General features: G+C 39.1%; 1 protein-coding gene across 4 annotated transcripts in view; it reads right to left on the bottom strand.

Annotated features, from left to right (window-relative positions):
- Nucleotides 1-16,968, bottom strand: part of PPP2R2A (protein phosphatase 2 regulatory subunit Balpha) — an 86,098-nt gene that overhangs the window by 12,389 nt on the left and 56,741 nt on the right. For all 4 annotated transcript variants that reach the window (XM_018052348.1, XM_018052347.1, XM_018052346.1 and 1 more), the window contains one exon: nucleotides 7,685-7,850. In XM_018052348.1, the coding sequence (XP_017907837.1) occupies nucleotides 7,685-7,850 (166 nt within the window). The remainder of the gene's footprint in view (nucleotides 1-7,684; nucleotides 7,851-16,968) is intronic.

Below are 16,968 nucleotides of genomic sequence, written 5' to 3'. Positions count from 1 at the left end.
AATAAACTTTACCTCTGAAGTAAGTCTAGAGTTACAGAAAATTGCAAACAGCACTGAGTGTTTCCATATACTCTTTACCCAGTTTTTTCCTTATGTCATCATCTTATGCAACCACGGTACATTTGTTAAAACTAAGAAATTAACATTCCACGTTACCATTCACTAGACTTCAGACTTTACTCTGATTTCATCAGGTTTTCCACTAACGGCTCCTTTCTGTTCCAGGATCCAAACATCACCGTATTTAGCTGTCACGTCACCTTAGTCTCTCTGCAACAATTTCTCAGACTGTCCTATTTTTCTTCATCCTGACAGTTCTGAGAAGCAGTGGCAAACTGTGTGGAATGTCCCTCCACTGGGCATGTCTGTTGTTCCCCTCATGATCAGATTGAGATCATGGGGTATCAGGAAAAGCCCAGAATGAAGTAAACGTATACACAGTGCTGACATGATTTTTCCACCGGTGATCACTTGGTTAGGAAAGAAACTGCCAGGTTTCTCCACTGCACACTTACTGTCTCCCCCTTTGGAAATGAGGCATTAAATCCATCCATGTCTAATAGGACAAGTTACAGTCCTGGCAGGGAGGAGTATCCATCCACATGTTATTTGGAATTCTCTGTAACCAGCATCTTTCTCCCCACTTATTTACTCAATCAACCACTTACATCACGATGGAATCAAGCACACTTATTTAACTCTATGTGCCCAAGTGGCCCAGTATAAAGAATCCACTTGCCAACACAGGAGATGCAGGTTCAATCCCTGCGTTGGAAAGATCCCCTGGAGCAGGAAATGCCAACCCAATCCAGTATTCTTGCCTGGAGACTCCCATTGACAGAGGAGGCTAGTGGGCTACATCCCATGGGGTTGCAAAGAGTCAGACACAACTGAGCATGCATGCCCATTATAAGCTTAAAACTGGACTTATAAAATGCCACATCTTAATGGCCCTTCATATGCAAATGAATATATCAGAATCTGAAAAGCCGTGTATAGAGTACTTTGTAGTGCTCCATCATATAGAGACACAGGAGGAACTGCTCTGGCCTGGCCACCCCTCTGCCCAGTGGAGAAGAGCACGCTAAGCACCACTGTGGGTGCCCCAGCAGAGATGACATGTACACAGAGAACAACTGCCAACTTTACTAGCTTGCAGCTAACTATTTCATCTGAACCCTATGTAACTGGAGTTTTCAGGTATACTGCAGTTAAGTTATGTGTGTTTTCTACGTGCCATTTGGTTAACATATGTTTACATAATATAGGTGAAGAATGACAAATTTCAGAGTCTTTAACCTGTCCCCAAATCTATCATATAAATGAGCCATGCCTGAATTCTACATGTTGGGAGAAATTATCATCTGAAGATTATAAGGATGAACCCCTCCAACACCATCACACACACATTCCCATGATTTCTTATGGCCTGCTCAAATTTGTCATCCTTATTAAAGATCCAGATAAAGAAATCACAATAAACTTAACAAACATTTCAAATAAGATGTAATTGGTTTGTGGTTCCTGGTAGTGTTATAGAAAAAAAAAAAAGAAGGAAAAGAAAAAAACTGGGCAAACAGATTTTTGGAAAAAATTAAACTTCAGAACGAAAAATTTTAAGTGATAAAATCTGTGACTTAAGAGAGTGCTAAAAACTTTTAATGGCATAAACAAAAGACCGAGAAGTACTACACAGTATCAGTGCAGTGCTTGTGAATAGGCAGTTGGGAATTTTTTAAAAAAATCTAAATTCTTATATGCTCTACAGTATTTTTAAAAACTTTTTTTTTTGGCTGTGCTGCAGGGCTTGTAAGTTTGTTGCTTTCTTTCTTTTTTTAAATATTTATTTATGGCTACACTGGGTCTTTGTTACTGTGAACAGGCTTTCTCTAGTTGCAGCAAGAGGTTAGAGGGGTAGGGGGAGAGGCCTACTCTCTAGTTGCAGTGTGCAGGCTTCTCATTACGGTGGTCTCTCTTGCTGTGGAGCACGGGCTCTAGGGTGCTTTAGCAGCTGCAGCCCATGGGCTCTAGAGCAGAAGCTCAGTAGTTGGGGCACATGGGCTCAATTGTTCCACAGCATGTGGGATCATCCTGGACCAGGGACTGAACTTGTGTCTCCTGCATTGGCAGGCAGATTCTTTACCACTGAGCCACCAGAAAAGCCCAGCAGTTACTTTTACCTGGAATTTTAGCCCTGTTGTTGGAGGCACATGAGAATAATCAAACTCCAAAAAACTGCACACAAGACTGTGTGAATATACTCATTTTCTGTGAAGAGGGTTATTAGATTCCTCAGAGAGAACTGTTACAGTCAAAAAGTTAAGAACCACTGCTCTACAGTGTTCCCCGAAATTGTGAATACTGATATCTAAAGTGTTTCAGAAGTTCAGAGTCCCGGTGTTCCCCTCACCACAGAGGGTTATAACAGGGTAAACCAATGCTACCAAGTTTCCTTTGTGGATGTGTGGCTTTTACATACAATCCAAAAAGCTTCTCATCACAGTTATCCAAGTCGATGCCCCAACCAGTAATGCTGAAGAAGCTGAAGTTGAATGGTTCTATGAAGACCTACAAGACCTTTTATAACTAACACCCAAAAAAGATGTCCTTTTCATTATAGGGGACTGGAATGCAAAAGGAGGAAGTCAAGAAACACCTGGAGTAACAGGCAAATTTGGCCTTGGAATATGGAATGAAGCAGGGCAAAGACTAATAGAATTTTGCCAAGAAAATGCACTGGTCATAGCAAACACCCTCTTCCAACAACACAAGAGAAGATTCTACACATGGACATCACCATATGGTCAACACTGAAACCAGATTGATTATATTCTATGCAGCCAAAGATGGAGAAGCTCTATACAGTCAACAAAAACAAGACCGGGAGCTGACTGTGGCTCAGACCATGAACTCCTTATTGCCAAATTCAGACTTAAATTGAAGAAAGTAGGGAAAACAGCTAGACCATTCAGGTATGACCTAAATCAAATCCCTTATGATTATACAGTGGAAGTGAGAAATAGATTTAAGGGCCTAGATCTGATAGAGTGCCTGATGAACTATGGAATGAGGTTTGTGACACTGTACAGGAGACAGGGATCAAGACCAACCCCATGGCAAAGAAATGCAAAAAAGCAAAATGGCTGTCTGGGGAGGCCTTACAAATAGCTGTGAAAAGAAGAGAGGCGAAAAGCAAAGGAGAAAAGGAAAGATATAAGCATCTGAATGCAGAGTTCCAAAGAACAGCAAGAAGAGAAAAGAAAGCCTTCTTCAGCGATCAATGCAAAGAAATAGAGGAAAACAACAGAATGGGAAAGACTAGAGATCTCTTCAAGAAAATCAGAGATACCAAGGGAACATTTCATGCAAAGATGGGCTCGATAAAGGACAAAATGGTCTGGACCTAACAGAAACAGAAGATATTAAGAAGAGGTGGCAAGAATACATGGAAGAACTGTACAAAAAAAGATCTTCACGACCCAGATAATCATGATGATGTGATCATTAATCTAGAGCCAGACATCTTGGAAAGTGAAGTCAAGTGGGCCTTAGAAAGCATCACTACGAACACAGCCTAGTGGAGGTGATCGAATTCCAGTTGAGCTCTTTCAAATCCTGAAAGACGATGCTGTGAAAGTGCTGCACTCAATATGCCAGCAAATTTGGAAAACTCAGCAGTGGCCACAGGACTGGAAAAGGTCAGTTTTCATTCCAATCCCAAAGAAAGGAAATGTCACAGAATGCTCAAACTACCGCATAATTGCACTCATCTCACATGCTAGTAAAGTCATGCTCAAAATTCTCCAAGCCAGGCTTCCGCAATACGTGAACCGTGAACTTCCTGATGTTCAAGCTGGTTTTAGAAAAGGCAGAGGAACCAGAGATCAAATTGCCAACATCCGCTGGATCATGGAAAAAGCAAGAGAGTTCCAGAAAAACATCTATTTCTGCTTTATTGACTATGCCAAAGCCTTTGACTGTGTGGATCACAATAAACTGTGGAAAATTCTGAAAGAGACGGGAATACTAGACCACCTAACCTGCCTCTTGAGAAATCTGTATGCAGGTCAGGAAGCAACAGTTAGAACTGGACATGGAACAACAGACTGGTTCCAAATAGGAAAAGGAGTTCGTCAAGGCTGTATATTGTCACCCTGCTTATTTAACTTCTATGCAGAGTACATCATGAGAAATGCTGGACTGGAAGAAACACAAGCTGGAATCAAGGTTGCCAGGAGAAATATCAATAACCTCAGATATGCAGATGACACCACCCTTATGGCACAAAGTGAAGAGGAGCTAAAAAGCCTCTTGATGAAAGTGAAAGAGGAGAATGACAAAGTTGGCTTAAAGCTCAACATTCAGAAAACCAAGATCATGGCATCGGTCCCATCACTTCATGGGAAATAGATGGGGAAACAGTGGAAACAGTGTCAGACTTGATTTTGGGGGGCTCCAAAATCACTGTAGATGGTGACTGCAGCCATGAAATTAAAAGACGCTTACTCCTTGGAAGAAAAACAGACAACCCAGATAGTATATTCAAAAGCAGGACATTACTTTGCCGACTAAGGTCTGTCTAGTCAAGGCTATGGTTTTTCCTGTGGTCATGTATGGATGTGAGAGCTGGACTGTGAAGAAGGCTGAGCGCCAAAGAATTGATGCGTTTGAACTGTGGTGTTGGAGAAGACTCTTGAGGGTCCCTTGGACTGCAAGGAGATCCAACCAGTCCATTCTGAAGGAGATCAACCCTGAGATTTCTTTGGAAGGAATGATGCTAAAGCTGAAACTCCAATACTTTGGCCATCTCATGAGAAGAGTTGACTCACTGGAAAAGACTCTGATGCTGGGAAGGACTGGGGGCAGGAGGAGAAGGGGACGACAGAGGATGAGGTGGTTGGATGGCATCACGGACTCGATGGACATGAGTCTGAGTGATGGTGATGGACCGGGAGGCCTGGCGTGCTGCGATTCATGGGGTCACAAAGAGTCGGACACAAATGAGCGACTGAACTGAACTGAATAAGCTGTTATGACAACCTATTCACAGGTAGACTTTTATTAGTCATATATTCAAAGACCCATGGTCAACAGATTTTAGAGCTGGATGTTTTTGCAACACACAGAAACTGAAGATAATTCAGAGAAAGGCAAAGGCGGTTAAAGAGAAAGAGAATAAAGTCACTTGAAGAAACATTAAATGAATAGTTATAAGAGGACTACGAAATTATTTAAGTAAAAACAATCTGGGAAATACTTGAATAGTGACGATCACAGAAAGCCAATGCAAAGATGAAGATTAATTCTGATTACTCAAAGTTGGAATGTTTGGTCCTATTTTCCATCAGTCTCCCCAGTAGTTTTCTAACTTTTCTGTGAGTATAAAGACCCATTACATTATGAAGAGAGAAAGTACAGGTATTATGCTGTCAGATACTGCTCAGATTTAATAGAATTTGACATTTTTCCATATTTGCCTTCTCTCTTTTCAAAGAATAAAGCTTTTCAGATGCAGCTCAAGTCCTACTCCTCTCATCCCTTTTCCTATTCTCAGCACCCCCAGATACTGTGGTTTGTAAAATTTGCATACTTGTTACATTCTTCCACATTGGATTCTACTTTCAGCACAAAAAATAATACAGCTACTGTCCCAAAAGTTGTGTTTTACTTAGTACCCATTAACAACAACAACAATAACAAAAACCCAAACAGGTACAATGCATTGTTATTGCCCTTAAAAATAAGCTGGGTTACTAATCAACGATTTTTCAAATTTACATAATCCTATTTGGGGAACACTGTTTGTTCTGTCTACACAAAAACAGCATTTAGATTCACATAACCCCTGACCCAACCCTTGGAATTTCCAGTGGTTTCTCCTTCCACTGAGCTCTTGTCGAGTGTCTAGAAAGGCTGGGCTGACTGTATGATGCCTTATTTATTTCAAATCACAAAGGAAACCTGCATGGACAACACGCAGAGATACAAATGAAAACTGAGAGATGAAATGGGGTTTGCTTTCAAATAATACTGAGAAGGCAGGGTAAGAAGTACCAGCAAAACACAACTGGTGATGAACTGAGAACTGCTGAAGCTGGGTGTCTGGTATATGGGACTTCATTATGCTACTTCAGCTTGTATTTAAAAAATTCCCCTCTATAAAAAATAAAACAATCCAGCCTGTAAGAAGTGAACTGCCAAAATTACTACGAGCAAACACACTTCCTAGGACATTTACTTCCAAAGTAGAAACTGCCTAAACTGTATAACACCTACTGCATGCAAGCTTAGTCACTTCAGTCATGTTCGACTCTCTGTGACCCTATGGACCATGGTCTGCCAGGCTCCTCTGTCCACGGGATTCTCCAGGCAAGAATACTGGAGTGGGTTGCCATTCCTTCTCCACAATAATATATATCTGATGTCAGAGCAGTACCTGAAGTGCTATTTGAAAGAACTTAGTTAACTGTACAAATAAAAACTGAACCAAGATTAGAAACCAACGTACAACATGAGTGAACACATAGCCTCCATTTATAAGTTTGTAAATTACAAGCTTTAAATCATTATTTCTATGTACTTTCCTTTTAATAAGGAGAGGAAAATGCAGTTCATGTTATCAGCCTGTGGTATCATTCTGTGGAATGCATTTCCAAGAATCTGACACAGTGGGTGAGAAGGCCTAAGGTGATGAAGCCAGTACTTAATGTTTTCTACTGTGTCAACCAAAGTCACCTGAGTTTAGATTCTGCAAGTGCTAAAGAATGGTGAGTTCTAGGTGCTAGTATCTGATTTTACTAATACCAAGGGGATGAGAAAATGGAAGCCTTCCCCAATTCTTGTTCCAACATCAAAAAGCTTTTAATTTAAATTTTTATAGACTGGCTACCCAGAACACCTGGAAGTACTCCTCAACTATGCTAATGACTCTCTCTAGACCCAAATCCGCAGGGATAAGCCAAGTCACAACTCAGGTGGAAGTAAGAAGAACAAAAAGAAATGACCCACTTCTTAACCTGTCATAAAGGACTTTAAATTCTGATAGAATCATTATATAATTCTAACCTTCATTTAGTAACTCTTCCTACAGAAACACGAGAGTATGGCAATGAGGCAACCCCAGTTTGTGTCCTTCTTGAATGAGGCTCAAGTAAGACGAGAGCTCTTCTAGAGAGTGTCCTGGAGTGGGGACTGTCCTTTGACAGTGTTTTGCATTTACAGTATGAAATACTCTTTGGAGAGTTAGGCACACTAAAAAATGAAGAGGGAAGGAAATGAACACCCATCGTGTGTACTCCCCGCAACCAGATGGTAATGCAAATCTACCACCCTGAGTGCGCAGACGAGGAGACCCAAGCAGGGTCAGCAACCTGCCCAAGGCTCCTAAGCTAAGAAGGAGCAGGAACAGGATCTGACCCAAAGTAGATGTAAACCTCATTCTTTTTACTACAAACAGTGTGTGCACTAAAGAACAAGGACATCTAAGGAGCTCTTTCAGAGAATTTAAAAACTGAAAGAAAATTAAAAAGACAAAAAAAGACTTTACATTCTATATGAAGAAGAAATATTTCCAAATGTCTATCTCTAGAGGCCTCTTAACAACTACTCCTCTTTGAAAAGGGGAAAGAAACCCACAGGATATGTGTACATAGTGGGTATATGAGAAGAAAAAATGTACACTTACCATTGGTAGACAATAAAAACTGAGCAGCATTTTTCTGGGGTAACCACCTAATTTTGTTGATCTTTTCTTCTATTTCTAAACTTTTCAAGTAGTCAAACTCTGGTTCATGGCTCTGAAAGGTGCTGTAAACATTATATTCTCCTCTGCTATGAGACTGGATTTTGTTCTAAAATGGAAACAAAAATATTTGGACCAGTTGAGAAATATTTCAAATTAATCAAACATTTAATCAATTCTAACAGGCCCTGTATCATCTTATATACAGTTCTATTGTTTTTTATATTTAAAGCTTCCAAGGAATCGATACAAATGCTTTAAAGAAAAAAAAGAAAAGCTAGATAAACCCTTTACTTAATTAGGCTCAATTTATTAGGAAAAGTGGTATTAAAATATGTATCATTTTGATTGCTACTTTACCATTATATATGATATACTTAATAGAGAACTACTGAGCATACATAAGTTTCATCCAAAAAGTAAAGACTAAATGAGAAAAACTCATCAGAAACAGCAGAAAGAAGGGTGAGGCACACCTTCTTTCTCTGCCTTTCTCATGCCTGCCTTTAGGTCATTTCACTGCTGGAAAGCTCTTGAAGAGAAGAGCCCTCATAAGTGCAATGGTACATTTGACCCCAACCTCCCCCACTCAAGACCACATTTACAGGGCTGTATTACTCACTGAGACTACATCCAACACTACCCAAAAATGCTAACCCTCCTTAAATTATCTTTCTTAATTATGAGCCTAGCATACACCAATGATTTATTTCATTTAGTATCAGTGCGAGTGAATATAACTGAAGCTATTGGATAGCGACTACTTGTGAACTTCTTCAATTAACACTAATAACTTAGCAAAAATGAAAATTGTAATCATTTCTAGAGTTTCACTTATTAATCCATCATCACACAATCAAAAACATTTCCACCAAAAACATTAAATGTCTAGTTCAAAGAACCAATGGAAAATTCATTTAAAAGAAAGGTAGTATTTATAATCAACTATTTTAACTAAATATGAATTAACAAATGAAATGTTTAGGATGACGTGATACTAAGAATAGCCTGTTGGTCATTATTATTGCTCTTTTAAAAAGAAAAATCTTATTGAATCATTATCTCACAAGCACAGGCCTTTAGGTTGTTTTTTCCAGTAGTCTGATTATCTGGATTGATCATTCATGGTCACAGTTGTATCTGGATTAATTATTATTGAGTGCGTTCACCAATACTGAGAACGCAGAACACGTAACAGAACATAATGCACACTGGGGATGTGGAAAGGGTAAAATTCAAACTGAGACTCTTGGTCTCATTATAATACTCTTACACCAAATCTAATAACCCAACCCATTTAATAGCTATGTACCAATATCTCTTTAGAAGAAATTCCATATATCTTCCACTGAAAATTACTTACTCAGTCTCAAAACATTTGTCCTATTATTCTCCAAGAAAGTTACAATAAACAGCAATTCTATTTTTAATATGAATGCTATTTTTAATGTAAGCAAAAGACTATAGTACTATGTACACTGGGTCCCAGAGGTATACAGAGATTTAATAACACAGAATCTCAGCCTTCAGATAACTTGTGTATAAGAAGCTTTAGTCAAGAGTAGAAACTGAAGTCCATATAATTCAGGTAGGCCTGAATTAGGGCAAAAGTGCAACTGCTGGGCCAGAATGGCCTTTCCACTGAGTAGTTTTTGGTTTATTGGTTATTCATATATTCAGTATAATAAAACAAACTCTGACCCTTACTACACCCACCTTAAGCCACTCACATAAATTGATTCCAAGTGAATTATCAGGAATATAACTGTAAATGCTTCTAGTACAACACTATCCAAGAGAGCTTTCTGCAACAATGTAAACAGTCCTTACCTGCGCTGTCCAATATGGTAGCCACCAGTCATATGTGGTTGTTGAATACCACTGTAGCCACTGTGACTAAGGAAGTGAAGTTTACATTTAACTAATTAAATTCTAAATAGCCACATGGAGCTAGTAACTACCATACTGCAAAGCACATATCTAAACAATAATGGGAATATATTATCTTCCTGGACCTTGGAGTAGAGAAGTATTTCTTTTACAGGAAAGAAAAAGCAGTAAGTCTAGAGAAAAACTTATATAGATAAACTGAATTATATTAATTACCTCTACTTACCAAAAGATATCATTCAGAAAAATAAAAAGGTAAAACATGGAATGGGAGATACTTCCAACAAATACAAGTGACAAAAGGTTAATACTCAAAAGGTGCTAAGCCTACACATCAGTGAGAAAAACGACAGACAATCTAGCAGAAAAAAGTGCAAGAAATTTTAGTAGGTACTTCACAAAAGATGATATCCAGTGGCCAATAAACCCATAAAAAGACGCTGAACCTCAGTATTAATCAAGAAAGTACAAATTAAAACTATAACAAGACACCCTCATAATCTCAAAATGCTTAAATTATAAAATTATGGACAAAGCACTGGCAAAGATGTGGAAGAGCCAGAATTTTCATACATTGTTATAAAATTACGGACAAAGCATTGGCAAAGATGTTGAAGAGCCAGAATTCTCATACGTTATATGAGAATAGAATGGGCAGAACCACTTTTTACTATTGTTGTTCAGTCACTCAGTCGTGTCCAGCTCTTTGCAACCCCATGGACTGCAGCACACCAGGCTTCCCTTTTTACTATGCTGTCTTTTTTTTTACTATGTTGTCTTAAACTTTTTATTCTTTATAGCCACAAACTGAACCAAACAAAACATCCGCATCTGTAACAGAATGGCTAGATTGTGGTACAGTAATACAGAAGACCACAATACAGTAATGAAAGTGAGCAAATTATTACATCAACAAAAACTGAGCAGAAAGGCCAGACACAGAATACTTACTGTAGATTCCATTTATAAAAAGTTCTAAAACTACAAGCCAAACTAGACTTATAAGGAGGAAAGAGAAAGGAGTGGCTTGGAAAGGGAATGAGGAGGGTTGATGGAAGTGGGGAAGTTCTAGCTCCTGACTGAGATATCTGCTGCGTGATAATCCACTAGTGTTTTGTGCATTTTTCGATGTATATTTCAACAGAGTTTTAAAAAAAAAAAAAACTAGCATACAAATTGTGTAGCCACTTTGAAAATACCATGGGGGTTCCTCAAAAATATAAGTAATAGGGACTTCCTTGGCATTGCATACGTTAAGACTATGCCTCCACTCTAAGGGCCACAGATTAGATCCCTGGTTGGGAACTAAGATCCCATATGCCACATCGAGGGAAAAAAAAAAAAAAAAAAAACTACTGGATGATCTGGCAATCTGGGTATAAATCCAAAAGAAGCGAAAAAGGAATCTCAAAAGATTACTCACAATAGCTAAGAGGCAGAAATAACCTAAATGTCCACTGATGGACAATGAATAAAGAAAATGTGGTGGGCGGTATGTGCACACACATATAAATTATTCAGCCTTAAAAAAAAATGAACTCCTATCATAGGCTACAACATGGATGAACCTTAAGGACATTATGCTAAAAAAAAAATTAAGCCAGTCATTAATGATAAACACGGCACAACTCCCCTTCTATATATGGATTATCTAAAGCAGTCAACCTCACAGAAACAGTAAGTAGAATGGTGACAGCCAGGGACTGGAGGAGGGTCGATGGCAAGAAGCTGCTGTTCAGGGGGTACAGAGTTCCAGTTATACTGGGGGGTTTGCTGCACAGTAATGTGCATGTGGTTGGCAAAACCCTGCTGTACACATGGAAACTGCTGCGAAGTTGAATGTTATATTTTGCCACAAATAAATACAGTTCAGTACACAAAAACAAAATGAGAATTACAAAAACACATTCAAACAGTTATCTATGAAGTGGGAGGTGAATGGCAGCACATCACGCAAATAAAAGTTAATGTGTGCACTATTGCACACCTATGTGTATGTTTACTTAAATAAAGGGCCTGGCCATGATCTCTAGTGGTAGTGTCATGAACTCAAGTATGCCCCTGAGATTCAACCAACCAAAATAGAAAACAGCAGTAAAATCCAATGGTTTTAGAGCCAAACAAACATTTGGATAGAGAATTAGAACTTCATTTCTTACACAAAAATAAATTTCAGAGGGAAAAATTAAATGTTTAAAAAGTACATAAAAGAACCTAAGAGAAATTACAGTAGTGAATTTCAATATAATTCTCAAGTGAAAAGGAGCTTCTAAATATAAAAATGAAAGCAAAGAACAGAGAAAGGTTGACTTCTGACAAGGTAAGAAGAAAAATATTTAAAAGTTAAGGAAAAAAAAGCACACTAGGGAGAAAAGTGCATCATAAGACAAGGTTACTACCTTTCATGTGTAAAAAATATTACTATCTTTTCAAGTCCTTAAAAATAATTAGTAAAAATATTAACACTCTCCCCCTTGAGAGATGAAAAGGTCAACAGTTGGTAGCTTACCTAAAAAATGGTCAGCAAATACGTAACTACTCATCATTAGTACACAAAATTAAAGAATAATGTTTTGCCTTTAAACTGAAGAAGAATTTAAAAAATGATCATGATCATTGCTTTAAAGATGAGAATATGGACAAAAATTATACACTACAGGGAGAAGTATAAATTTACACAGCTTTTCTGGAGAATAATCTGTCAATACTTATCGAAAGCCTTAAAAGATGTACACAACAATTCCGCTTCAAAGTATAACCTAATGAAAAACAATGTATGCAAAGATGTATTAACATAGGGGTTATGGGTGCCAAGTTTCTGCACAGTGGGAAGTCCAGGTATAACTGGTACTTGGTCCTCTATATTGTGGATTCAACCAACCATGGAAATGTGTAGGTTACAGTTAATACAGTTGATCCCTGAACAGTGTAGGACTGCTTTTACGTGTGTATTTTTAATAGTAAATACAACTGTACGATGTATCAGGGGATGCAGAGGGCTGACCATAAATTATATAGGGATTAACTCCATGTTGTTCAAAGAGTTAACTGTAATGCTTTAAGATGTTATAAAATCTAATAAGGTTAAAGTGCTATGATTCAGACTGTATCGGTTCAGTTCAGTCGCTCAGTCGTGTCCGACTCTTTGTGACCCCATGAATCGCAGCATGCCAGGCCTCCCTGTCCATCACCAACTCCCGGAGTTCACTCAAACTCATGTCCATCGAGTCAGTGATGCCATCCAGCCATCTCATCCTCTGTCATCCCCTTTTCTTCCTGCCCCCAATCCCTCCCAGCATCAGGGTCTTTTCCAATGAATCAACTCTTCGCATGAGGTGGCCAAAGTATTGGAGTTTCAGCTTTAGCATCAGTCCTTCCAGAGAACACCCAGGACTGATCTCCTTTAGGATGGACTGGTTGGATCTCAAAACAGTTCAAACGCATCAATTCTTCGGCACTCAGCTTTCTTCACAGTCCAACTCTCACAACCATACACGACCACTGGAAAAACCATAGCCTTGACCAGACGGACATTTGTTGGCAAAGTAATGTTTCTGCTTTTTAATATGCTATCTAGGTTGGTCATAACTTTTCTTCCAAGGAGTCAGCATCTTTTAATTTCATGGCTGCAGTCACCATCTGCAGTGATTTTGGAGCCCCCCAAAATCAAGTCTGACACTGTTTCCACTGTTTCCCCATCTATTTCCCATGAAGTGATGGGACCAACTACCCAGAATAATTTAGTTCTAAACCATGACACAGAATAAGAGCAAGGCATAGAGCAATTTTAATTACTGGGAATATTAAGAGGTAAACTGAAACTAGGAATCTGGAGAACAGACGGCTGAACAAGAGAGGTGCTTGGACGAGTTAACGGATATGTAATGAGGACTAGAGAGAGCCCAGGCTTCCAAACTCCAACTTTTCTGTCACTAAACTTCTACAGAGAAGACATCATTCCTTAATGGCTATTATTAAAAAGTCTGAGGTCCAAGTCTTTTCTCATTACTATATATGAAACTGATTTTCTTGATTTATAAGATTCATTACTTAGAGGAGTTAAGACTTGTTTTTCATTGTGGATATTCATCCCAATTTATACCAGATTAGCTTTTCATTTTTTAACCCATCTGACTAGCTGTGCGATCTTAGAAAAGGCATTTAACTTAGGTCTCAATTCACTTATAAATTTGTAATAAATTAAGATGTAGTAAGTAAGCATAACATCTCCATTACTTTACTGTGAGAATTAATAAGATTTAGGGAGCTTGGCAGAGAGTGTGGCACATCAACTGTTGTTGCTAAACCCAGGTGAGAAAGGGGAATGCAATGGGCAGGGAATCGGGAGGAACAGCCAAGGTTCTAGAGTAAGAGTTCACTTCTTTGTTAACTGTAGGACTTCTGACCAGTAATCTGAGCTCCTCCGTTTCTTTACTGGTAAAAGCAAACTGCATTGCCAGGAGTTGCAAATCTAGGTCCCACATACTACTCAACTCCCAAGAATGCTACCCTGTCACCCTAAAACAGCAGGTTCTGTCCCTTCACTTTAATAAACAATACACTAAACCAAGCCCTTTGTATATATGATATTAAATTCTATTAAACAATATCACGCGGTTGAGTCTCATTCTAGTCTTTCCAAATAATTTAGAAAGGGAATACAAACATATAAACAATACTATCCACCTTTTGAGATAAGCATGCTAAAGGTTTCTTCTAAACCATGCTACTGAAGTGAAAGTAGCTCAGTCATGTCCAACTCTCTGCGACCCCATGGACAGTCCATGGAATTCTCCAGGCCAGAATACTGGAGTGGGTAGCCTTTCCCTTCTCCAGGGGAATCTTCCCAACCCAGGGAAGACTTGGGATCGAACCCAAGTCTCCCACATTGCAGGCAGATTCTTTACCAGCTGAGCCACCAGGGAAGCCTAAACCGTGTTAAGTTTTAGGAATGCTACATTAAGAACAGAAAAGTGAGAAAGAAATCCTAGTAAGTAACCAGCAGTGGTAGAAAACAGAAAACAAAGGCTGCATAACAATCCAGAAAAATCAGTAAGAACAACCTTTCTGTTCACCTTTCTCCTTAACTGTCTCTTAAAAATATTAACCCTCCCCAACATTTTAGCTTATATGTATCAAAAAGCCTTAGAGAAACCAGAAGAAGGTCTGAGCAATCCAAAGCCAACAGGAAACCAGTTACTTCAACAAGTGCTGACCATCTCCTGTGAGCACCCATAGAAATAAAAGATTCCTTAAAAAGTATGGAACACCACAGTCTGACAGCTGCCTGGGCTCTCCCTCCACATTACCATCATCAGAAAGAATACTGCCCCATCCACTTTGATGTCAAAAGCTATTATTTAAGCTGTTACAAAAGTAACTGCAGTTTTGTACCTGTTGAACTTTGCAATTTTGATATTGGAATCAATTCAGTTCAGTCCCTCAATCATGTCAGACTCTTTGCAACCCCATGGACTGCAGCACACCAGGCTTCCCTGTCCATCACCAACTCCTGGAGGCTACTCAAACTCATGTCCATCGAGCCGGTGATGCCATCCAACCATCTCAGCCTCTGTCGTCCCCTTCTCCTCCTACTTTCAATCTTTCCCAGCATCAGGGTGTTTTCCAATGAGTCTGTTCTTCGCATCAGGTGGCCAGAGTACTGGAGTTTCAGCTTCAGCATCAGTCCTTCCAATGAATATTCAGGACTGATTTCCTTTAGGATTGACCGGTTTGATCTCCCTGCAGTCCAAGGGACTCTCAAGAGTCTTCTCAACACCACAGTTCAAAAGCATCAGTTCTTCGGCACTCAGCTTTCTTTATGGTCCAACACTCACTATCATACACGACTACTGGAAAAACCATAGCTTTACCTAGACGAACCTTTGTCGGCAAAGTAATGTCTCTGCTTTTTAATATGGTGCTAGGTTTGTCATAGCTTTTCTTACAAGGAGCAAGCACCTTTTAATTTCATGGCTGCAGTCACCATCTGTGATGCTTTTGGAGCCCCCCCAAAATAAAGTCTGTCACTGTTTCCATTGTTTCCCCATCCATTTGCCATGAAGTGATGAGACCAGATGCCATGATCTTTTCTTGAATGTTGAGTTTTAAGCCAGCTTTTTCACTCTCCTCTTTCACTTTCATCAAGAGGCTCTTTAGTTCTTCTTCGCTTTCTGCCATAAGGGTGGTGTCATCTGCATATCTGAGGTTATTGATATTTCTCTTGGCAATCTTGATTCCAGCTTGTGCTTCTTCCAGTCCAGCATTTCAAATGCTGTATACTGCATATAAGTTAAATAAACAGGGTGACAATACACAACCTTGATGTACTCCTTTTCTGATCTGGAACCAGTCCATTGTTCTGTATCCAGTTCTAACTGATGCTTCCTAACCTGCATAAGGTTTCTCAAGAGGCAGGTCAGGTGGTCTGGTATTTCCATCTCTTTCAGCATTTTCCAGTTTGTTGTGATCTACAGAGTCAAAGGCTTTGGCATAATCAATAAAGCAGAAGTAGATGTTTTTCTGTAACTCTCTTGTTTTTTCTATGATCCAATGGATGTTAGCAATTTGACCTCTGGTTCCTCTGCTTTTTCTAAATCCAGCGTGAACATCTAGAAGTTCTTGGTCCATGTACTGTTGAAGCCTGACTTGGAGAATTTTGAGCACTACTTTGCTAGCGTGCAAGATGAGTGCAATTGTGTAGTACCTTGAACATTCTTTGGCATTGCCTTTCTTTGGGATACATCCATAAATAAATGTGGTTATGTTGTATACCATTTTAGTGTGCATTTCCTGCTATATGTTTTTTTCTGCTAATGACTTATTACTAGGTGTTTATATTTAGACTATGGAAATGACATCAGACAAAAAGCAAATTCGAGCTACTTTTTTGAGTTAAAAATGGGTCATAAAGAATTGGAGACAACTCGCAGCATCAACAACACATCTGGCCTAGGAACTGCTAACGAATGTACAGTACAGTGGTGGTTCAAGAAGTTCTGCAAACGAGACGAGCGCCTTGAGATGAAGAGCACAGCGGCTGGCCATGGGAAGTTGACAATAACCAATTAATTGAGAGTCATCATCAAAGCTGATCCTCTTACAACTACATGAGAAGCTGTAGAAGAACTTACTTAACATGGACCATTCTATGGTCACTCAGTATTTGAAGCAAATTGGAAAGATGAAAAAGCCTGGTAAGCGGGTACCTTATGAGCTGACCAAAAATAGTTGTTTTGAAGTGTTGTCTTCTCTTATTCTACACAACAACGAACCACTTCTCAATCGGATTGTGACATGCGACAAAAAGGGGATTGTATATGAAAACTGGCAGTGGT

The sequence above is a fragment of the Capra hircus genome, chromosome 8, assembly GCF_001704415.2.
Source record: "Capra hircus breed San Clemente chromosome 8, ASM170441v1, whole genome shotgun sequence".
Taxonomy (NCBI): domain Eukaryota; kingdom Metazoa; phylum Chordata; class Mammalia; order Artiodactyla; family Bovidae; genus Capra; species Capra hircus.
This window is presented reverse-complemented; position numbering and strand designations above follow the sequence as displayed.